General features: G+C 49.1%; 1 protein-coding gene across 4 annotated transcripts in view; it reads left to right on the top strand.

Moving 5' to 3' along the window:
* The window catches only part of TTC7B (tetratricopeptide repeat domain 7B), a gene marked incomplete at both ends in the record, with an annotated part of 236,690 nt that overhangs the window by 69,001 nt on the left and 144,616 nt on the right, over window positions 1-23,073 (top strand). For 3 of the 4 annotated variants that reach the window (XM_080707808.1, XM_080707806.1, XM_080707805.1), the window contains one exon: window positions 2,785-2,906. In XM_080707808.1, the coding sequence (XP_080563934.1) occupies window positions 2,785-2,906 (122 nt within the window). Of the gene's footprint in view, window positions 1-2,784; window positions 2,907-3,538; window positions 3,563-23,073 lie in introns of all 4 variants that reach the window. The other variant, XM_080707807.1, reaches the window with a different exon arrangement.

Here is a 23,073-nt window from a genome sequence, read left to right as displayed (position 1 = left end):
AGTTATACTTATAATATCATCAAAATTATGAAACACATAAGAATAAATTTAACAAAAACATGTACACTAAAACTATAAAACATTGTTAAAAGAAGTAAAAGGAGATCTAGATAAATGAAAAGACATCCCATGTTCATGGATTGAAATAATTTGTTAAAATGGCAATACCCCCCAAATTGATCTACAAATTTAATGGAGTCCCTCTCAAAATATGAGCCACTCTTTTGCAAAAATTACAAGCTGGTTAAAAAATTCGTGTGGAAATGCATGTGATTGAAATAGCAAGGACAATTTTGAAATAAAAGAATAAAATAGATGGGCTCACATTTCCCTCCCTCTTCACTTACCACAAAGCTGCAGTTATGTGGACAGTGCAAAGGGCTAGGGGTAGCTCAGTGGTAGGGCTTTTGCCTTAGCAAGAAAGGTCTTGGCTACTATCCCCAAAACTGCAAATAAAAGGAAAGGAAGGAAGAGAGGGAGGGAAAAGAGAGTGTGCACTTTGTATTCCTGAAAAATAAAACAACCATAACTCGTGTGTGTGTGTGTGTGTGTGTGTGTGTGTGTATGTATACAACATATATATTTGTATGGAAATATAAAAATAGTAATATAGCAAAAGTGGGAGACAAATATAAAAATAGTAATGTATAAATACAGAAGGCTTTGAAGGGAAAGGCAAGTGTGAGTATATTTATTTCTATATCACGTTCCAATAACTATTATATAAAGTTGAATTATGTAGATAAAATATCTTCTTCCTCTCTTGGTGTGTGACATTTATACTCATTACATACATAAACACACAGAATAAACAGAACATATATTTTTAACATTAAGAGATTTAATGAACTATATGAATAAAAATACTTTTTAAAATTTGAGTGGTTACTTTGGTTACACTTTGGTTTCATCTGTCAAATTTAACTAAATTAAATGTAATAGTTAAATTTAAATCTAGTATATATAGCATCATCCTTTTTTTCTAAAATGACTTTTATCTTTCTTTGATATACACACACACACACACACACACACACACACACACACACCAAGATATCCAAATTGTTGCTAAGGTTATATTTTTGTGGTGGGATTTTTGAGGTGATTTTTAACTTTCTTTGTGCTGTATTGAATTCTTTGGGCTTTAAAATTAACTAATATGGCCGGGCGTGGTGGTGCACGCTTGTAATCTCCACGCTTGGGAGGCGGAGACAGGAGGATCGTGCAGATTCGAAGCCAGCCTTGCAGGCTTAAGAGATCCTGTTTCCAAATAAAAAAATATAAATATAAAATATGTCTGGGAGTGTAGCCCGGAGGTAGAAGGGTTTCCAGGAACCCCAGTACCACCACCAAACAAACAAACCAACAACAACAACAACAACAAAACCGAATATGCTCAAAAACAGATGAAAGATAATTTTTTTGAGGGGAGTATTAAGGATTGAACCCAGGGACATTCTATCTTTGAGCTGTACCCCCTGTCTTTATTATTTTTTGTTTTGAAACAGAGTCTTGCTAGATTGCTGAGGCTGGCCTGAAACCTGTGATCCTCCTGTCTCAGCTTCCCAAGTACTAGAATTATAGATGTGTACCACTGGGCCTAACCCAAAAGATAATATTTTAAAGTTTCATTCTTGTACCTCCAAGTGGCAGGTCTGGCTACATGAGTCTGGAGTTGAGTGAGAATGTCTGGACTAGAGGTTAAATTTGGGAGTTGGCAACATATGGATGGATTTGAAGCTTGCATCTCCAGCTGTGGAAGGACCCTGCAGTGGGGTGGATCAAGGGTCCCAAGTGGGGGGACACTGGTGGGTGTGTTGGGCTGGGGAAGGGTCCAGGCCGGACGGCGAAAGTGGCCCTTGCTAAGATGCTGGCATGCGGTCCGGGTGCAAGGGGTGCCCAGTGGATTCCCTTTCTCAAGGTGTGTTCATTCTGAGCCTTCTACTTTACCCCTAATCTCTCAGGTTACAGAAACAATAAATTGTTTCAACTCTATTCAATGATTTCAGAGCTTCTAGGGTTTGGCTAATAACTGGGTCTTTTGAAGAGCTGCTGCCTTCCGGCAGATGTGGACAGCGTGTTTGCGGGACACTTGTATGGTTTCTATGTGAGCCACAGTAGATTCTCTTTGAGAAGAACTATATTTAACCACCAAGTGTACAGAGTAGCTGATGGCTAACTCAACTTACATGTCTTTCCCTGGTTAGTGAGCCATCTTTCTTTTAGAGCTAAACATTTAAATCTTTCAAACCCTGTAACCTGTTGATAAGAGGTCAAACTGGGGGGGAGAGAAATCCATTGCTTTCTCAGCTCTCATGATAATGGCTGACCACTCTGCCCATTGGCCTCCGCGCTGAAGCCTCCTGGTTAATTCCAGGGCCAGTGTCAGTCTCGTTCCCAACTCTCTAGAGCTCAGGCTCATGCAGAGCTGAGGCCACAGGGGGCCTGCTGGCAACCTCAGCTGTCAGTGGACAAGACTTGCCGCCCTTGCTGGACCTACCCTGTGTCGCTGCACCTCCCTCTCGGCATCCTGGCGGCCAGCATCTCCCAGCACTGTCCCCTCAGCTCTGGGTGCCAGGAGGGCCCCGTGTGCCGCCGGTTGCTCCCTGTCTGATGGGAGCCACTCTCTGCTCTCCTGACGCTTGCGCTTCTGCTGGGTACTGTGCAGACTACTGCCCTTGAAGGAGGCGGGGTTCAAGCCGCACAGTGCATCTAGAGCTAGGGTGTGAAGGAAGCAGGTGTGGATGTGCATCTGATTAGTTTTCCCATTTTCTCCCCTTCTAGGTAATACTTACTAATATTCAAAACAGAAGCCCTAAGCCTGGCCCTGCTCCCCACGATCAAGAACTAGGTTTTTTCCTGGAAACAGGACTTCAGAGAGCCCATGTCCTCTATTTCAAAAATGGGTAAGCGTTCTTCATTTTTTTTCAATCCACTTCCTAAATAAGGAAAGTAGAAAGCTTCATGATGCCGTCTCCGGCTTAGTTGTTATCATAAAGCCAGTTTAAATATGAGCTATACCTGGAGTCTTTTTGGAAAACAATGAGCATCGGCTCTTTTTGTCTCCACTCCGCCCAGCTCTCTTGCTTCCCCTTGAGACCTGAAGGTGGGGAAGGGAGGGAGGAGGGAGCTTACGTGCCGTGAGCCGCAGGTCGGGACTAGGACGGGTGGGTGTTCTCGGGGGCCAGCTCCAGGTGCCCGTCCCCACACCAATGCACCGCACGGGCCTCCTCCTGTTGAGGGAAAGCAAATGACCTGGCAGCCCGGCACAAGGCAGCATCCCCTTCCAGTGCTGCTCAGTTCAGAGAACTGGGTTTGCCCAACCCAAGGCGTTCTTATGAAAGTGGCCGTGTCCCTGAGAACCTTTTGTACGTAAGCTGCCTTTGAAGAGGGGCGCCGAGGGCTGAAAACATGAGCGGAAGGGGCAGCTCTCCAATGCGTTTGATGTCTGTTTTCCTTTTGAATTGTTGTTGTGAGCGACACGCTGATTCTGTTCCACATTTCCTCAGTTGTCCCTTGTTTTGACCTTGTGCTGCAGGATAGATGTGCATGAAGAACAACAGTAGGTACCGGGTTCCTCTTAGCCCTCCGGGCTTTGCATGGGAGGCCCCTCCCTGTCTGTCCCCTTCCCCTAGGAGCAGTAGTTCAGTGGCGCTTTGAATGGCAGAGGGGACGCAGGCCCCGGCTTCTGGAAACATAATGATGGAGCTGCTCCCTCTTCATCTTTAGGAGCTTCAAACCTTGGGGCGTAGCTCACAGAAGTGAAATTTCACCTGCCTGGCCCACCTGCATGCATCCATTTTGCATTGTCTAGAATAAATGCTTGTTTCCTCAATCCTACTAAACCGTTTAGGAGAAAAGGCTGCGTTGCTCGCAAGGCCACTGGCTCAGCTCAGCATGGCCCAGACAAGGCCTCGGTAAACACCCCAAGGTTTGCAGTGGCTTGTGGCTTTGGCACAAAGATGCTCCGAGTTTGATCTCATCTGCCTCTGACTGAGATCATCTGAGCAAAGGTGTGTGTCCCCCGGGCTGAGATTCTGTCGTCTTTGATTTTGTAAATAGTGGGGGGAGGGAGGGAACACATGGAATATTTTTTTTAGTCATCAGTTTCTTTTCCCTTTTCACACAAAAGATATGGCGGTCATCGCAGAAGAACCCCAGCCCTTGCTCTCTGAACTCTAACCTGTGGGAATCTTATCAATATGAAAATCCAGAGACAGGACTGAATTCCCTTTGCGCTCCCAGGGGGGCCGGGCCAATACTTCCTGCTGAGAATGCTTTCTGTGGGATGGATCAGGGTGGACTGGATAACTGCCTTCTATCTTTGAAGCCTTCTCCTCGGGGAGGGGGAGGAAGCAGGACTCTTGGCCTTGGACCTCATCATCTGAAACACTGGTTGCGCCTTGGAGCCCAGCTAAACTATAATAACGGAGGCTGGCACTCGTGGTGGGTTACACGCAGTAGATGCGTTCTGACTCGTCTCCCATTTTACTTTATTCGAGTTCAAGGAAGTGTCCATTGGTGTGGCCCTCCGCTTGCCTTTGAAGCCTTCCTCTCCTTACTCTTCTCTCTACACTCTAAAGACCAGGCGCTCTCAGAGGGCCCTGCCAGCCGCAGGGTTTAAAGGCTGGGCAGGCTTAGCAGCAGTGTGGAGAGATTACTCGCAGGTAGGCGGAGGTGGGGTCGGTGTTGAGAGCACCAAGTGTGGAGAGGAGAGAGACCGGGAGGTCTGGCATGCCAAGCGCTTTAGGCCGCCCGACTGTCCAACGAGTACCGTGTCCCCAGAGCCACACGCAGCGTCGGTGGATGCTGCTAGCAGAATAGATGTGGCTGCTGCCCCAGGCCTCCCGCAGCCCAGCTTCTGGCGTGTTTGCTCCTATTATCCTGCGGCCGTTTGGTTTTCTGTACTTCCCCCTTGCATGTTTGGAGGCCTATCAAGCACAGGACTCATTGTCACTGTAAGAAGATACAGTCTCGAAGAGATGGCCAGCGAAAAGTGGAAGTAGGTGGAACAAATCTTAGTTCTTTAGAAGTACATTTAAACATATACTCGGCTTTTCGGTTGTCATTCCCGAGGACTTCTGAGTTAGAGTAATAAATGTTTAAAAAAATTTTTTTTTGTGGTACTGGGGATTGAACCCAGGGACGTCTAGCTCCAAGCTAAGCCCTCAGCCCTATTTTTTCTTCTTCTTATTTGGGTCTCCACTAAGTTGAGGAGGGCCTCACTAAGTAGCTGAGGCTGGCCACGAACCTGCGATCCTCCAGTCTCAGCCTCCCAAGTACTGGCATTACAAGTGTGTGCCAGCACGCAGGGCTTGGATCCTACTTTTTATAACCTTCCTGTCTTTTCCAGGGGTGACTGCCAAACTGGTGACCTTGCGCCTCTGTGGGCGGAGCTGCTGCCAGGCCCAGGCCCTGGGCTTCCGGTGCTCAGCTCCCAGGGCCCCGCGCTTGTCTCCAGCGCCGTCCTATAAATTGCAGCACGGCCCTGACTTCACAGAGGAGTCCAGACTCAGCGGGTCACTGGCTGGGGCTCACAGGCTCTGGGCTCCAGCTGTCTGAGTCAGTCATTTACCACTGTGCCCCGAGGGAAGTTGTTGCCCTGTCTGGGGGCCTGGCTCTCTGAGGGGCATGGACCCCAGGGCGGGTGGCGCAGGTGTCCCAGCCTTGGCGATTTCTGCTCAGGTGGTGTGTCACCAGATGCCTCTTCTCCTTGCTGTCGTCTCTTCCCCTCCCCCCCCTCCAGCATGGCTGCCATGGGGTCTGGGTGTGGCCCAACTTGGGCGCCACCTCTCCTTCTCACCCCTCTCTCTTCCCTCTGGGGGAAGCAACAAGCCTGCTAAGGATGGAAAAAGGCTGTCAGGACTCCACAGAGGTGCCCCAGCAGCTCTCCCCCAGGGAGGCCAGGCCTCGCCTCCAAGGGTTCGGGACCTGCCTGGCCACCCTCAGCCACAGCAGGCTTTTGCGTGAGGGGCAGCAAGGTGTTTGGGCCAGACCAGGACTAAGGAGCGGCCTGTTTACTTGCCAGGCCTGGGTTTCTCTATCTACAAAATAGGGCTAATGTCACCTAGTGTCCAGAGCTGTGGAGAGGAGCCAGTGGGGAAATACACAGCGCACTTGGTGAAGACTGAGCCCCTGGCAGTCGGGAAGTGGGGCGTCCGATGAGGGCGCGCCCCGCTGCAGGGGAAAGGTGGGGCCACAGTAAGGGCAGAGTCCTGTGGAAGTGGACGGTCAGGGCCTGTGGCCTCACTCTGCAGGGCCGGGAGGCAGGAGGTTTATTCAGTGAACTCAGCTCACGGTGCGTAAGAGCCAGTCTGGGAGCCGGGCATGGAGGTGCATGCCTATAATCCCAGTGCTGGGGGGGCTGAGACAGGAGAATGGTGGGTTTGAAGCCCACAGTAGCAACTTAGCAAGGTCCTCAGCAACCTAGTGAGACTTTGTTTCCAAATAAAAATTCAAAAGGGCTGGGGGTGCATCTTGGAGGTAGAACGCCCTTGGGTTTGATCCCCAGTACCACCAAAAAGAAAAAACGAATTGGCTTGGGTAGCGCCTAGCCATCGACAACCTGCGGGGGTGTCTGATGAAGTAGGGGGCCCAGGGGTCCTCACTGGGCAGCAATGATGGCAGAGAGTCTGCCTCGTCCCTGCTTCCCTGAGCCTTCAGAGGAGAAGAGGGATGTTCCTCCCGCTGGAGACATTGCAGTCTGAGTCCTCAGAGAAGCTTGGTTGGGGATGGTGGTCATTTCCTGCATTTTGTTTAAGGAATATTTAGCCATCCTTTGTAAACAAAGGGTTGCAGAGGGCATTTCAGGTAACTTGGCTTCTTGTCAGCTGTGTCAGGTTTATGAGGTGAGCAAAACCGTGTTTGAATTGGTTTTTAACTCAGGGAGGGCAGGGATAAATTGAAGCAAGCAGGTAAATGGGCTCAGCAGCTGGGGGCCTGCTGGGCTTGAGGCCAGGTGCACCCTTGAGCTGTGTGTGGGAGGCCCTGCTCAGAGGAGTCAGCTAATCAGGTGAGGGTGTGTCAGAGTGGGTGCTTGCAGCCATGCTGGGAAAGAAAGCGGGTGAGAGGAATTTAGGGTTCTCTTCTAACGGTCAGACACACAGACCACTAATCACCGCTGCGTGTTGACTTCAAAACGTTTTTCATCTTCCCAAATAATCCCGTTGATCTTTGTAACTATTCAGCCTGCTCAGTGTAACCTCGACTTAGATATGGTCTGCTGAGGAGCACACCCGAGGGCCTGTCACCGCAGGGACAAGAGCGGCCACAGACCTCCACGGGAGGTCACCAGGGAGAGGGTGCTGGCCAGGAAGGGAGGCTGGACACGCAGTGCCTCGGTCTCCTGGGTGCCGGGGCACCTTGCCCGTGGCATCCCAGCTCCAGGCCGTCTTTCCCTTGCAGGGGATAAAGTCACTTATTAACTGGGCTAGTGGTGCTTGCCTGTAATCCCAGTACATGTGAGGCCAAGACAGGAGGATCGAGGATCGCAGGTTCAGGGACAGGGCCTGCTAACTTTTCCAGATACTGTGTCAGCACAAAAGATAAAAAGGGTTGGGGTGTTGCTCAGAGGTAGAATGCCCCCCCCCATTAAATCCCTCATACAAAAATAAAAAAAAGATGAAGTAGGGTTCACTTCTTGACATCACACTACTTTTGACACTCCGCATCTAGTGCATGAGAGGTGAGAGAAACAGATGTGTTTCCTGTAAGCATTTATTACACGCCGACTGCTTGTACAGGACACTCTTCAAGAGGTGCAGAGATGAAAAGGAAATGGGCTTACCTGAGGAGATAGTGTGTGGGGGGGTAATACATGAACATTAGTGACTTTTAGAGTTACAGTGGTTCTTTAAAACATAAGCAAGGAAAGAGCACTTAATCTCTGAACGTGCGCTGGAGTTTCTCGGCATTCGTATCTGCTGGCTCAGGAAGGCCGCTGCTGTCCACTTAGTGAGGATTGGGTGTGTGCCCATCAGGTGCCAGCCTGCTTCAGGGAGTGTCGGTATAGCAGTGAAGAGGAAGGACTAAGCCCTGTCCTCCTGGAATCCCTGGAATTAAGAGTCACGGAGAATGAAGAATGAAGCCCAGCAGTTTCAGGACAGTTTGTGTCGTGTCAAGGAAGTCCGGGGATGGCCACGTAGTTTGGGAAAGAGAATAAAGATTTGAAGAAGGCTTGAAATGTCATTGCAGACAGACTGGGGACCTTCCCAGTGTTTGGTAGAGGGTAGAGTTAGAGCTATGGTCAGTTTTGCCGCGTTCTGTAGGGTTTGTAGGCACAAGTCTGGCTGGAGTGAGTTTCTGTAGAAATCTGGGCCTTTTTATATACACTTCTCAGCACAGGACCTGGCCTTCGATGGGTCTGATCAGTCACCCAGCAGGTATTTGTTGGGTTCTGCTGTATGCTGAGTACTGTGACATAGTCCAGGTCTCAGGAGGATACCGTCTGGTGAGGCAAACAGATGATAATTAAGCCAACCAAGGTGTATAATTACAAGTTGTAATGGTGCTGAGAGAGGAATGGGCATGGGGACAGCAAGTGAGGAAGGAGCCCTGCTTAGTGAGGTGGCCAGGCCAGGCAACACCCGGATGAGACCCAGACTGGCGGATGGGAGGCGACAGACAGAGCTCTCCATGTAGCGGGCCCAGGACGTGCCCAGGAGAAAGCCTGATGTATCTGAGAATCTGAAAGGAAGCCAGGCGCTGCAGTGCACACCTTTAATCCCAGCTCCTGGGGAGGCTGAGGTGGGAGGCTCTTCAAAGTAATAAATGAAAAGGGTTTGGAACATAGCTTGGCGTAGCTGGCGTGCCTCCCGAGCACGTAACTGTCTCAGGAGGTGGTTTTACATCCAGCAGCGTGCTCGGCTACTGGGGGTGATCCCCAGTTCTGCAAAGCAACAGCAGCAGAGTCTGAAAGGAGTCCAGTGGAAGGGGGAAGATCAAAGACTCTTGTCTGGCTGGCCCTGAAAAAGCCAGGTCTACTAAGTCCGCATACAACAGGAGCTTGATGATCCACGCTGAAGACCCCCAAATCCCTGGAACAGCGGTGGCGGTAACAGGTGGGTGGGACATCAGATGCGCCCCTCGTACCTCGAAGGTGGCGGTGGTAGGAGAGACCAAGACAAGTGGGAGGGTTGGAGATGTGTGTTAGAACCAATATTAGGCCTAGCTGAGGTGCTGGCATTGGGGACAGGGATGAGGGAGGTAGGGACAGAGATGGCGCCCTGGCTTTGGTCTCCAGCAGTGGATAAACGGGGTGGGGACAGGAGAGGGAGATCAGAAATGTTACTTTGGGCATGTTGTGTTTGAGATGCCTGTGAGACATCCGGGTAGAAGTGTCAGCTAAGAAGGTATGCGTGTGTGTGTGTGTGTGTGTGTGTGTGTGTGTGTGTGTGTAAAAACTTGAGTTTAAGATAGTAGTTTCATCCAGGCATGGTGGCGCACGCCTATAATCCCAGCACTTGGGAGGCTGCAACAGGAGGATCCCGCAGGTTCAAAGCCAGCCCCAGCTACTTAGTGAGGCTCTCAGCAACTTAGTGAGACCCTGTTTCCAAATAAAATATAAAAAATAGGTCTGGGAGTGTAGCCTGGAGGTAGAAAGCCCCTGGGTTCCATCTCCAGTACCACAAAAACCCAGAAGTTTCAGCATGTTGATTATATCGAACATCCAGGCACTAGATGAGGTTAGCCAGCGGGGTCAGAGGGTGCAGACCAGCCTGGGGAGGGCAGGAGGCGGAGGCCAGGTCCAGGAGGCGCGGTCATAGAGGAGGGAGAGCCACCAGGCAGCGTGCCAGGGAAGGGGGAGCGGCCACAGTGCGGAATGCTGCTGAGATATTGGTGAAGAAGTCACAGCATGAACCTTGGATCACACAACAGAAAGCACCCGGGAGAGCTGCCGGCCTGAGAGCCGGGTGGGGGAAGGCAGGTGCGAGGTGGGGGGGCAAGTGACAGGAGGAAGTGGCGGCCGCGTGGGGCAGCCATTCTCCTGAGTGCTATTTCCTTTTCTTTCTTTCTTTCTTTCTTTCTTTCTTTCTTTCTTTCTTTCTTTTTTTTTTTTTGGTGGTTCTTGGGTTCTTGGAAGCCCTTGTACCTCTGGGCTACACTACCAGACTTATTTTATACTTTATTTTTGGAAACAGGGTCCATTAACCCAGCGCGGCTGGCTTCGAACCTGCGCGATCCTCCTGTCTCCGCCTCCCAAGCGCGGGGATTACAAGTGTGCGCCACCGCGCCCAGCTACCATTTCCTTTTCTGTTCTCTTCCAATTCTCTTCCATTCACTTGGTGCTGGAAGGATGGATGGCAGATCAAATGCCAGGCTAAGAAGTAGAGATCCGTTCTCCAGGGGTGGAGCATGAGGGTGGGGGGCTCACTTGGCGGGAGTCTCGCTCCACCAGGCCTGCAGCCCCCATTTTAGCAGGCCCTGGGTCATTTCACGTGGCTTTGTGGCTGCTCTGACCCCTGCAGGAATCACGCTCAGAGCGGGTGGAGGCCGAGGGGCCCAGCAGCTTCTAAGGCGGGGCTCTGCACAGGGAGGGCGCTCCCACATGGGGTGCCCTGTGCCAGCCAGGCACGCAGGTCTGGAAGGACCAGCCCTGCTCACTGCCATGCACCTCCCACGACTCGCTCCCCAGGGGCCGCGTTTTCACCAGGTGGAGCTGACAGAGGCGCCCGCTCTGCAGGGTGTGGACCTCCGACAGGAGCTAGACAGTGGTTGTTTCATCTTTGCCCCTTGTTGTTGAGGTCCAGAGAGGGCCCGCTAAGTAGTCAGCCAGTGTTTCTTGAAACCCTCGCTAGCTAACTTACGAGAACCCAGCACTGTTGGAAGTGAGCAGGCCAGGCCCCCATGACGGGCTGGCCGCAGCACTGGGACTGTAATAGCCACGCCCAGGGCATCTTGCAAAAGAAGTCCTGAGTCAAAGACATGCTACACTAGAAGATAAGGCCTTTTTAGAGCCAGCTGAGGTGTACTTATTTATGGAATAAAAAGTATTAGGCAAGCCAGGCGTGGTGGTGCGTGCCTGTAATCTCAGTACTTGGGAGGCTGAGACAGAAGGATACCTGCCTTTTGCAGGTATGAGGACAGTTTCATCAATTTAGTGAGGCCCTCAGCAACCTAGTAAGACCCTGTTTCAAAACCAAACATAAAAAGGTGGAATACCAGCCAGGCATGGTGGCGCACGCTTGTAACCCCCGCGCTTGGGAGGCTGAGACAGGAGGATCGCACAGGTTCGAAGCCAGCCTCAGCTACTTAGTGAGGCTCTCAGCAACTTAGTGAGACCCTGCTTCAAAATAAAATATAAAAGAGGTCTGGGAGTATAGCCCCGAGGTGGAAAGCCTCTGGGTTCCACCCCCAGTACCACCAAAAAAAAAAAAAAAAAAAAAAAAAGAAAGAAAAGGTGGAATACCAGCCAGGCATGGTGGTGCACGCTTGTAATCCCAGCATTTGGGAGGCTGAGACAGGAGGATCGCAGTTCAAAGACAGCCTCAGCTACTGAGGCCCTTTGCAACTCAGTGAGACTCTGTTTCAAAATAAAGAATAAAAAATAGGGCTGGGGGTATAGCTTGGAGGTAGAATGCCCCTAGGTTCCATTCCTAGTACACCCCTCCCTCAGAAAAATGTGGAATGCCCTGGTTTGTGCTCTCTCTCTCTCTCTCTCTCGCTCCCTCTCTCTCTCGCTCTCTCTCTCTCTCTGTCACACACACACACACACACACCATCATGCAAATCTGTTTTGCTCAAATGTGGGCTGGTCTGGCTCAGCCATTGCAACCTTACTTAGGGACACAAAGGACTCCTTATCTACTTTAGTTATGAAGCTCCAGGACCACTTTCTTCTGTGATGAATTATTGGGGACTGGCAATTGCTTCCAGCACTTCCCGAGCCAGCACTTAATGAGCATTAGAATCCAGGGCCCCGGGAAAGCTCTATTTGCTTTCAGCAAGATAGGTGCCGCGTTGCTGGCACCCTGGGCCCCAGCAGCAGGACCGGGGAGCTGTTTCAGGCTCCACAGTGCAGAGGGGCTTGGGGCGGGGACTGTCAGTAGCTCTGCATCTCACGAAGGTCCTGCCCACAGTGCTGTGCCCAGCTGGACTCTGCCTCTGAGAAGGCAGACTGCAACATGGGGAGGCCGACTAGAATTCCCTGAAGTCTTGAGTTTGTCTGGGGTTTGCCCAGGGCAGTGATTTTCAGTTTTAGGGGCAGGAGGAGAGGGAGGGATTCCTCACTTGTCTGCTTATTCAGTCCCCTGTTTATTCATCTGTCAAACGTTTATGTGCTAGGAGCTAGGGTAGAGATGGCGAATGATCCCTGCGGGATGTCCATTCCAGCAGGAAAATATGAATATTTACGAGTAGACTAATAAGCCTTCTAGGAAGGCAGAAGAGACACTGTTATTTTTTTTTCTTGCCTTAGATTTTTGCTTCGCAGCTTTTTCTTTAAAAAGGTAGTTGTAGCCAGGTGTGGTGGTGCACGCTTGTAATCCCTGCGCTTGGGAGGCGGAGACAGGAAGATTGCGCAGGTTCGAAGCCAGCCTCGCTGGCTTAAGAGACCCTGTTTCCAAATAAAAAAATATAAAAAATAGGTGTCTGGGAGTGTATGTAGCCTGGAGGTAGAAGGGCTTCCAGGAACCCCAGTACCAAATAAATACAAAAATAAAAATAAAATAAAAAGGGAGTTTATAACATGATGCCTAACAACTAGAGTTGGCTCTTCTATTGGCATCTCCCAATACTTCTTGATATAACTGGACATCGATTCCCCTGGGGAGTGCAGGTGTCCCATGGCAGGATTTGCCGACCCTCTCTGAGTCACACCTGCCGCAGGGACACAGTGAGGGCTGAGGTGTCTGCCCGCTGCTGCTTGGCTTCAGTGAGCGCCCTCAGCTCCTGCTCTTGCAAGCATTCCGCAGGTGCTGGATAAGATGGTGTCAAATGGACCCCGCACCTCTGGAGAAGCATCAGACCTCTCCTGGATGCATAACCACATCCCCAGATAGTTGCAGCGCCGAGGAGGAAAGGCACCCGGGTCCGAGAGGCCCTAGGTTGGTGGTTACGAGGGTTTTTCTGAGGAAGCCTTGGAGCAAAGACCTGAAGATGTGTGTGTGGATGCCTAGTAGCCAAGGAGAGAGGGGACCTGGCAGTGCCGTGTGGGGGAGGGAGGTCCCGCCTGGGCATTTTGGGGAGCCACGCCATCCTTTCTTCTCCTGAGCATTTAATGAGCAGCACATGGACTGTGTCTCTAGGGGCTTCTCAGGTGAGTGCTGACTCACCCACGTCTTAAGGGCCACGCTTGGCACCTTCACCTAGAAGGACACAGAACGGCGCCCAAGGGCAGCGTTGGGTTTGCTTTCCACCCCTCACCTCAGCTGACAGCTCGGGTGCTAAGAAGGACGCTAGGATGAGCAGCCGTGTGAACCGCCCGCCCCGCGCACTCAGCCCCTCGGCCACGCTCACTCATAGGAGTTATCACACTTGAGGGGCCCGAGGCTGGCGTCCCCAGCAGGTGTCTGTAGCTCCTCCCGGTCCAGATGCAAGTTATCAATTAGGGATTATTTTTATCATAAGCAACGTTGCCTAGGAACACAAATGACTTTATCTTTATTGGGTTTCCAAGGGAACAGAACTTGAAAGTTAACCTAAGGTCAAATTCTCAAGCAGAAGAGGAAGGGATTTGTTAACTCTTTGCCCGCAGCATGCTCTTTCTTATTTAGTTTATGTCTGTCTCTGTTTACTGTCACTTGGGCAAGAATTCTTATCTGTTCTATTTAGAGACAGATCTGCCCCCACCCCATGCTGGGTACCAAACTATGCTACACAAGTGCTCTCCGATTGAGCTCCATCTCCATCCATTTAAAAAATGTTCACTTTGAAAGAGGACCTCGCTAAGTTGCCAAGGCTGGCCTCGGACTTGTGATCTTCCTGCCTCAGCCTCCTGCATAGCTGGGGTTACAGGAGTGGGCCACCGTGCCCTTAAGTGGTGTCTGTTACATGGTTGGGCATGAACGGATGCAGCAGTGAATGTTCTTCTCATTTCAGCTAAGATGGCTGAGGTTCATGGCTGCCTGCCTATATATATTTTCTTTAAAATCACTAATACAGCATTATTGAGGAGAGGCAGATGTGCTGGGCGTGTGAGGCCGACTGCGCGGCCTAGGCCAGCTTCGTGAAACTGCTGCTCCAGCTGTTGCAGGAAGTAGACAAGGAGGTGTGCTATGGCCTCCTAGGTGTTCCTGAGCACGATCTCACTCTGTCCAAGGAGGACACAGAGTGCCTAACCAGAGTTTCCTGGACTCCAGCAAGAAACGATGTTTTCTGGAAAGAACATGGGGATCGCCACTTCTGTCCTCTGAGAGTAGAGGGTGTTTACGACAATGTTGTCTTTATTGTAATTCCCCACACAGACCCTGATAGCCTTTATTTCTGGCATGGTGAACTTCAAGTGCCTCTTGGCCTCCTTACTTAAGTCTACTAAGCTAATTCTGCCAGATGTGTGGTGTGCACATCTGGATGGAATTCCGGATTTCCTGCAGCAGGAAAGAGCTTCCTTGGTCTCCCTACTGAGAACGTTTGTTCCCATGGCCTCCCAGACCCGAGTTGTTTTAAAACTTCAAGTGTGCAGCTCTTCCAGTCGAAACCTCAAGGGCTGAAGTTGGACACGAGAGCTTTGTCTGGCCTCTGTAGATGCCCCTCGGGGACACTTCAAATGACACGTCCTGTGGGGGCAAGGAGGAAGCCAAGCGTCACCCTCTCCTAGCCTGTCAGGCCCCCACAGCTGTCTTGGTACTTTGGTGAACCTGTGGGGAGTGGGCCTAGGTGAGCCTCCCAGGAGGTGGGTGGGAGGCTCAGCGTCGATGCTCAGGCTCCTCCCCAGAGGAAGCTGGCTTGGGTGTCAGGTGCACGCTGGTGGGTGGGCTGGGGGGGTGGTAGAGCCCAGTTCTTTACAAGGGATATTTCCTGTTTTTTAAAAAAGTATCATTTTCTTCTCCACTCTTGCTTTACAGAGATATTTTTAGGCAATACTAAGAGAGAATTGCAGAGAGAGAGAGAGAGAGAGAGAGAGAGAGAGAGAGAGAGAGAGAGAAGAGATTGGAGAGAGATATTGAGCTAAAGCCCAGAAAATGACTGAGCCACCTTCAGAGAATTTATGACTTTTCGTAGGCATTTCTAAGATCTTCTGTTGCAAATGAGAGGGGCTGCACCTTTTTACATGTGCCTGCCTTCATATTTATATGGCAGTGTCTCCCATGAATCCACCCACTCCAAAGGAAGGCCTAGAATACGACTGCATGCTCTCCTAGCGAACTCTTGCATGAAATTACAGGATTTTAAAATTAATGAATTCGTTTTTTTCAACTGGCATTTGGTTGTTCCCCCTTCTTCTCTACTTTAGGTTTAAATTTTGGGTTTTTCCTCACAAGTGCCTCTGGTGGCAATTCCCTGAGTTTGGCATGGACACCCTGTACCTTTCTCCTGCTTGCTCTTCCTCCTCCTGTCTCCGTTGGCATAATCTACATCCTCTCTGTCTCTGCTGGTTGGCTGAAGGCCTGGAAGCTGGTTCTCCTTTGAGTCTTCCTGGCAAATTAGCATCCAAAGGAGCAAATCCTCATGTCAGAAGCAAGCAGTTAAAATGCCTGAAGACTCTAAGCTGCGTTTCTTTGAAGAATACCTAGAGAAATACATTAGCCAGACTTAGTGAAGCCTGGATTACAGATGCTGAAGTTGATGCAATTATATTGCTTTTGAGTACATTTTGAACTATTAAAAACCAAAAACAGACAAACAGAAGAGTCCAAGCTGTTACCTACTCAGCTCCATGAATGTTTACTGGAAGCCACTGGCTAAGCCGAGGGGCTATAAGATGAATGAACGGTATTATAGGGGAGACAGTGGCGGCAACAAAATTCAAACCCCTGGGACAGGTACTAGAATGAGGCGTGTGCTGAGGGGAGAAGGAGGGCGTAGGAGGAAGTAGCCACCTGCTTGGGAAGCCCATGAGGGTTCTTAGGAGAACTGACATTTGAACGTGGGCTTCATCCTCTGATGGAGACCGCAGGGAAGTGAGGGGACAGTGGTCAGGGTTGAGTGCTGGAACCTGCAGTCAGATACGCGTCAGGTGCTTGTGAGCGGCAGCCTTGTTTAGCAGCAGTTATGGATCCAGCTGCCTGGGTTTGGCGCTTCGCTCTTCTGTGCACCCGCAGTGCAACGTGGGCGAGTTGCTTTATCCCCAGCTCAGTTTCTTCATCTGCAAGTGGTGATGATAATAATAACAGTACCCTCTTCACAGGTGGTTAGGTGGACTGAGTTAATATAAAGCACTGCAGAGTAGAGGATTTGTCAGTCCCATGGAGGAAAAGGCACAAACAAACCGGCAGCTAAGAAATCTGGGAAGATGGTAGCATGGTTTTTTTTTTATTTAATCTTCTCATATATTTACATGGAAAAGACACAGTACCTAGATCTAGAGCAGAACCTAAGGCCCACGAGCCACGTTTACCACAAGGCTAGATGGCTGGGCATCCTCGTGAGCCCCAAAATACAAGCTGCGAGGGCAGTACAGATCTTTCCCTTCAGTGGTTTCACAGGAGTTGAATGTCGTGTAATAAGCTGGCGTTTAACTTCGTAAGGAACCGTCCAGCTGTTCAGCACAGAGGCTTTACCATCTTCCGGGCCCGCCAGCTGTGTGTACTGAGGGGTCCCGCTCTTTTGCACTCTCTTTACCCCTTGGCTCCTCAGGGCTTTGAGTCAGAGCTGTAGTGAACCTGTAGTGGCTCTCCTCGTGATTTTAATTTGCTTTTTCGTTTCATGTGCTTATTGGCCATCCTTTTATCTTAGATGGTGAAACTTCTCTTCACATCTTTGCCCTCCTTTCAATTCAGCTGTCTTTTTCTTGAGTGATAAGGTATGTGTGTGTGTGTGTGTGTGTGTGTGTGTGTGTGTGTGCATGTGTGTTTGTGTGGTGCCAGGGATGGAACCCAGAGGCTTTCTACCTTTGGGCTATACTCCCAGACCTGTTTTGTATTTTATTTGGAAACAGGGTCTCACTAAGGTGCTGAGAGCCTCACCAAGTAGCCAAGGCTGGCTTCGAACCTGCGCGATCCTCCTGTCTCAGCCTCCCAAGCGCGGGGATTACAAGCGTGCCCACCACGCCCAGCTCTCCATAGCTTTCATTGTACAGGTCTTGTGATTACTTTAAAATGTATTCCTAAACGTTTTATTCATTTTATGCTACTGTGACTAGAATTGTTTTTTAATTTCATTTTCAGATTATTCATTGTTATTATAGAAATACGGTTAACTTTTATGTGAATTTCATATCTTGTAACCTTGCTAATCTCATTAATTATTTCTTATACATTGTAGTGGATTATTTAGGACTTTTACATATATGGTCATGTCACCTGTGAAAATCAACAGTGTTACTTCCTCCTACCCAATCTGGATGTGTTTTATGTCTTTAGTTTTTAAATTATTATCGCTCTGTCCCTTGAAGTCGATCTCATCTGATGTTAATATAGCCATCCCACTTCTCTTATGGTTACTATTTACATGGTGCCATCTCTCTTACATCTTTTGACTTTCAACCCGTGTCTTTGAATTAAACTTTCTCTCTTATCGGTAGCATATATTTGGATGTTGCTTTATCTCGTATAAAAATTGTTTCTTTTGAGTGAAGTATTTATTTATATAAATATTTATTTATTTGGTGGTACTGGGGTTCCTGGAAACCCTTCTACCTCCGGGCTACACTCCCAGACCTATTTTTATACTTTTTTATTTAGAAACAGGGTCTCTTAAGTCAGCGAGGCTGGCTTCCAAGCTGTGGGATCCTCCTGTCTCCGCCTCCCAAGTGCGGGGGATTACAAGCGTGGGCCACCACGCCCAGCTATTCATATATATTTAAAATAACTACTGAAGCCAGGTGTGGTGTCTAATGCCTGTAATCCCAGTACTAGGACACTGATACCGGAGGATGGAAGTTCAAGGCCAGCCATAGCAAGACTTTCAGTGATCTAGTGTGACCTTGTTTTAGAATAAAAAAAAAAAAAATAGGGCTGGGGGTATAGCTGGGAGGTAGAATGCCCTGGGTTCAATACCTAGTATCATACACATATAAATAAATAAAGAAAACAAATAAGTACTGTTCATGTTACTGGATTTGCTTTTGCTCCTCTTTCTATAATGTTTCATCTTTTTTTTTTTTAAGTCTCCCCTACTATTGTCTTTTGTGTTTAAAATGGTGTTTGTTTTTGCAGTACTGGGAATTAAACCCAGGAAAACTCTACCACTGAGCTACACCCCTAGTCTTTTATTTTTTGAGGGGGAGTTCTATGAATTGAACTCAGGGGCATTCTGCCTCCAAGCTACATCCCCAGCCCTATTTTTTTAAAAAAGGGTCTCACTAAGTTGCTGAACCTGGCTTTGAACCTGTGATCCTCCTGTCTCGTCCTCCCAAGTACTGAGATTACAGGTGTGTACCACCATGTCTAGCTTGAGAATGTCGTTGCTTTGCCCCCTCCCCTTTGGTGGTTTTGGGAAGTGAACCCAGGCCTCACACAGGCCGGGCAAGAGCTCTTGTATTGAGATCCATCTCTATCCCTTCCACTCACCTTTGCAGGATAATCTTGCTGGATGTAGAAGTCATGGTTGACAGTTTCCCCCTTTAGCATTTTGAATATTGTTTTCATGCTGTTTCAGTATATGTGATTGTTTTTGAGTTTTTGCTTCCAAGATTTTATTTCACCTTTATCTTTCTGGAGTTTATTATTGTGTGTCTCTGTTGGGTTTTTTTCACTCTCTCTTTTGTAGATTAGTCAGTTTTTATTTATCTAGCTTTAAGTTGACTGATTTTCTGCCATCTCAAAGCTGCTATTGAGCCCATTTAGGGAATTTTTTATTGTAGTTATGATACTTACCAACTCTGTACCAATCTCCATTTAGTTGATTTTTATAGTTACTGTTTATCTATTGGGAATTCCTACTGATCTAGTCATGTCATCTTAATTTTTTACTATTCAAAGATAGCTTCCACTAATTCTTTGATCATACTTACAATGACCTCTTTGAAGTCAGGTAGACTTCCAACAGCTGGGTCTACAAGAACCACTCTTTTCTGAGCATGGGTCATGCTCACGGGTCCCTGTTTCTTTGTATATCTCCTTCCAGAGAGAGAGGGAAAGAGAGAGAGAGAGAGAGAGAGAGAGAGAGAGAGAGAGAGAGAGAGAGAGAAGATGGGGGAAAGGGGAGAATGAGGGAGAGAGAGAGAGAGAAATGTAATAGTATAGAAGGAGAATGCTGATAACATACACAGAAAGCAAGTTTTTAACTTTTCTGTAATCATAATTAGTGATGGGATTATTAGTATTGTTATTCTGAAACTCTCATGTAGAACATGGAATAAAGCAATTGAATGGTCATGGAATGCTGTAATCCCAGCATCCCCTGTTCCCTAGAAAACTGGGATTCTTAAAGGAGCAAGGCAAACAAATTTAATATAGAGGTAGCCGAGGAAAGACTGTAGTGCTGAATCTGAATGCTTGGCATTGAACATCCTTGGGTCCTAGACTGATCTTGAAATTTCACATCCCAGTTAAGGAAACCTCATTTTGGTTCGGGGATAGAAATGTATACAATGTGTCTAGAATATCTTTACGTAGCAAAGAAACTGTCAAAGGTTTCCAGATCATTTAAAAGTGACTCGGGCTGAATGTGGGGCAATTTGAATTTGAAGAAATATAAACAGCTGAGTGAGGTGGTGCACACCTGTAATTCTGGGTACTCAGGAGGCTAAGGCAGGAGGATTGGGAATTGGAGGCCAGTCTGAGAAATTTAGTGAAACCTGTCTCAAAACAAACTAAAAAGGGCTGGGAATGTAGAAAGCCCCTGGGTTCAATCCCGAGTCCTGCAAAATAAATAAATACAAATAAAAAAGGATAAATACTGCAAACTGGTAAACAAATGGGAAGAACTAAACATTTACTGTATGCATCAAGCTACTAGAAAGCTAAATAGTAGATGAAATGAACCATCTCCTTATAAAATTATCCCAGGTAAGAAATGAGAATGCCACGCGAGAACTCAGGTCTTACCATCTGTGACTCCTGGTGGCCTGACCTATCTAAGCACCGGGCACCAGTGACTGCTCCCGTCAGACCAAGAGCACCCCAGTGCCAACATCCCGCCAAAGCGATTGAGCGTGGACCTCTCAGGCCTCAGGGTCCAGCTGCCAAGCCACAGGAAGTACAGAGAACAGAGGGACCCTTGGAACTGTACCCCGAGTGTGCAGCTTTCTAGCCTCTGGGAAACTCGGTGGCTGAAAACTGCTCAGATTCTTTAGCAGAAGAGAAAGAAGTAGAGAGGAAACATGAAATATAGGAAATTTTCAAAGGATCATCAAATAAAAGGCATAAGTGGGCAAAACTAACCTAGACTCGCACTAGAGTGGATTGGTCATAAGGAAATGTAGCCATAGCCAGGCATGGTGGGCACACCGGCTATCCCGGTACTTGGGAGGCTGAGGAGGATTGGAATTTCGAGGCCCCCTGCAACTTAGTGAGACTCTGCTGCAATATAAAAAAGGCTTACAAAAGGCTAGGAGTGTAGCTTGAAGGTAGAATACCTCCAAAGGTAAATGCACACATACATACATGCATATATAACTGCAGTTATGGAAGTCTGGGTAGTTGTCATCTTTTGGGGAGAGAGGCCTGGCAATTAGAATAGGATGAATAATAATCTTTCTTTTACTTGGTGATGGTTACCCGGGTGTTTTCCCTGGAACAATCCCTTAAATGATGTACTTACTTTATACGACTTTCCATATCTATATTTCATGCAATAAAAAGATGAAAGGGGAATTGAGTGTCCAGTACAGAACACCGTGGGAGAGTGGGTCGGGGCGTGGAATGAGCAGAGGGACTCAGAACAAGTTTGCTGATGGCCCACAGCCCTGAGCAGCGACTTGCCCCGCTGTCCTGTGAGTAGCCGGGTGTGTGTCGGAGCCTGATTGTGTCCCTGCACGTGGGGACCGGGCTCTGTTCTGGAAGAGCAAAGTCTTAATGGTGGCCGCTCTTCAGGATGGCTCAGAGGACGTGGAAACACCTGTCCCCTCAGCAGGCTCAGGATTCTCTTGCAGGTCCCATTTGCCCTGCTTCACCCTGGGCACAGCCTTTTTCTGTAGATAGTGCCCAGGCAACCTGAGTTCACCCTCTGAAGGAGGATAGTGAAATCCCTTGCGAAGAGCCAGGTAAACGAGGGGCCCTCTGCAGAAAGAACTCACTTGAGGATCTTGTCCTGACGATGTGTAGACAGACCCACTGCGACGCTGCCACCGTCTTATGGGTGAGCCTCTCCATCTGATAGTCTCCCTTTTGAGTTCCGCCTTTGTGGAGAGGCCCAGGTCCTGCGATAGAGGGCCCCCATCCCTGGCTCCTTCCCCAGGACCATGTAGGCCGGGCACAGAGGTGCTGAGGCCTGCGCTGCCCGAGGGCCGCTCTCTCCTGCCTCTGGGGTGCATTTGGTGTGTGTCTTCTGCACAACAGAGATTATCTTGAACTTTTCTGAGTGCTGGAACCACACTGGGCCTGGGTTCAAATCTCAGCTCTTCTCTTCCTGTACTGGTAGCCATGGGCATGTGATCTGATATTTTTGAACCTGTTTTCTGTGTCTAAAGCTACAGTTGAGAAGGAAAGTGTGACATAGTATAACATGGAAGGCCGTTCTGACTGCACTGTCCTCCATTGAACGCGATTCTCAAACACACCAGTGGCTGTTCTTGGCTTTTACCCGGGAGCTGTTTCTGTGCGTGATGAAGGCCAGATGGAGGCTGGCGGGAGGCCGCCGAGGTGGGGCTGTGAGGGCGGACGTCCTTGAGCAGAGGCCAGGCCCCTCCTAGGTGCCATGGCCCAGGCGTCAGAAGGCGGCTTTAGACCCACTTCACAGAGGCAGAGCCAAGGCGACCCCGCGGGGCCTGCTCTGCCTCTGGTGTCTGCTGGTTCCTTCTGCCGTGTCTGCGGCTGCTCGCCTCCCATTTGCCCTTCCCAACCTTCTCTTCATGGTCACCCTCACCCTCTGCCCTTTTCTTGTTCTCTAGCCCCAAATTACTAGCCTTTCCCAGGCTCAGCAAGAATGTGTGAGAATCCCACAGGGTACCATGTTGCCGCAGACCAAGAGGGCTGCTGGTTTGTGTCCCTGGGAGATGAGGGGCAAAGATCCTTCCCTCCCTACCGGCTCCAAGGGCGGAGCACCCTCAGCATCTCCTGTCCTTTGACAGCCTCTCTTGACCCCCTCTGCCACCTGCTGGCCCCAGGCCCTTTGGACCACGGACACGTGTGCATTTAAAAGCCTTCTTTTGATTCTATTGAAATTTTTTCTAATGATTCTATTGATTCAGTTGACTCTAATGATTCTATTGAAATTTTTTCTCACTTATCATTGCTTTGAAATGTTGTCACCAGAATTGGTTTGGAAATGCAGTTCTGTTTCCTGTTAATTGAAGTAGAGGGAACAGTGTACTCTCGTCCCAGCCTTACTCTCCCAGCTGGAGCACCTGTGGTAGGTTTCGGAGGACTTTCCTCCCCTTGGAGTCCTCTCTGCCTTTCTCCCTTCCCGCAGCCCAAGGGATTATGGGAGGAATGCTGTAGGTGAAAGTCTTTTCTTTCCGTGACATTGCTGCTTGGAATCAAGTGTTTGGAGTCATAGAACATTTCTGCCTTCTAGTTTGCCTTTCCTCTGCACTGCCGTTGCCTTATAAAATGAGCCCTGTGTGGGCCTGTGGCTTATCAAGGTCTCGTGCGATTGGTTGAGTGACGTAGGACGCAGGCCTTTGGGGCCCAGCCCTCCTCAGCTAACTATGGCTTCCCGCTCAGCTGGGTCTGAGCAGACTGTTCCCGCAGTGGAAGTAAGTTATGCTGGTGCTCAGCGTCTCTCTGCTCAGATTTGTACTAGTGGCTCATAAAAGCTGAGTGGGTCATCACCCAAGCTTACACTTTCTAGTTTGGTCTGGCCCATCTGGATCGACTCAGAACTATCCCCAGCGTCACCGGTGCTAACGGGGATGGCGGTGGGTTGAGCCGC

This window comes from Muscardinus avellanarius (assembly GCF_963383645.1).
Source record: "Muscardinus avellanarius genome assembly, chromosome: 12".
Taxonomy (NCBI): Eukaryota; Metazoa; Chordata; class Mammalia; order Rodentia; family Gliridae; genus Muscardinus; species Muscardinus avellanarius.
The sequence above is the reverse complement of the archived record's forward strand: the minus strand, read 5'-3'. Positions and strand labels throughout refer to the sequence as shown.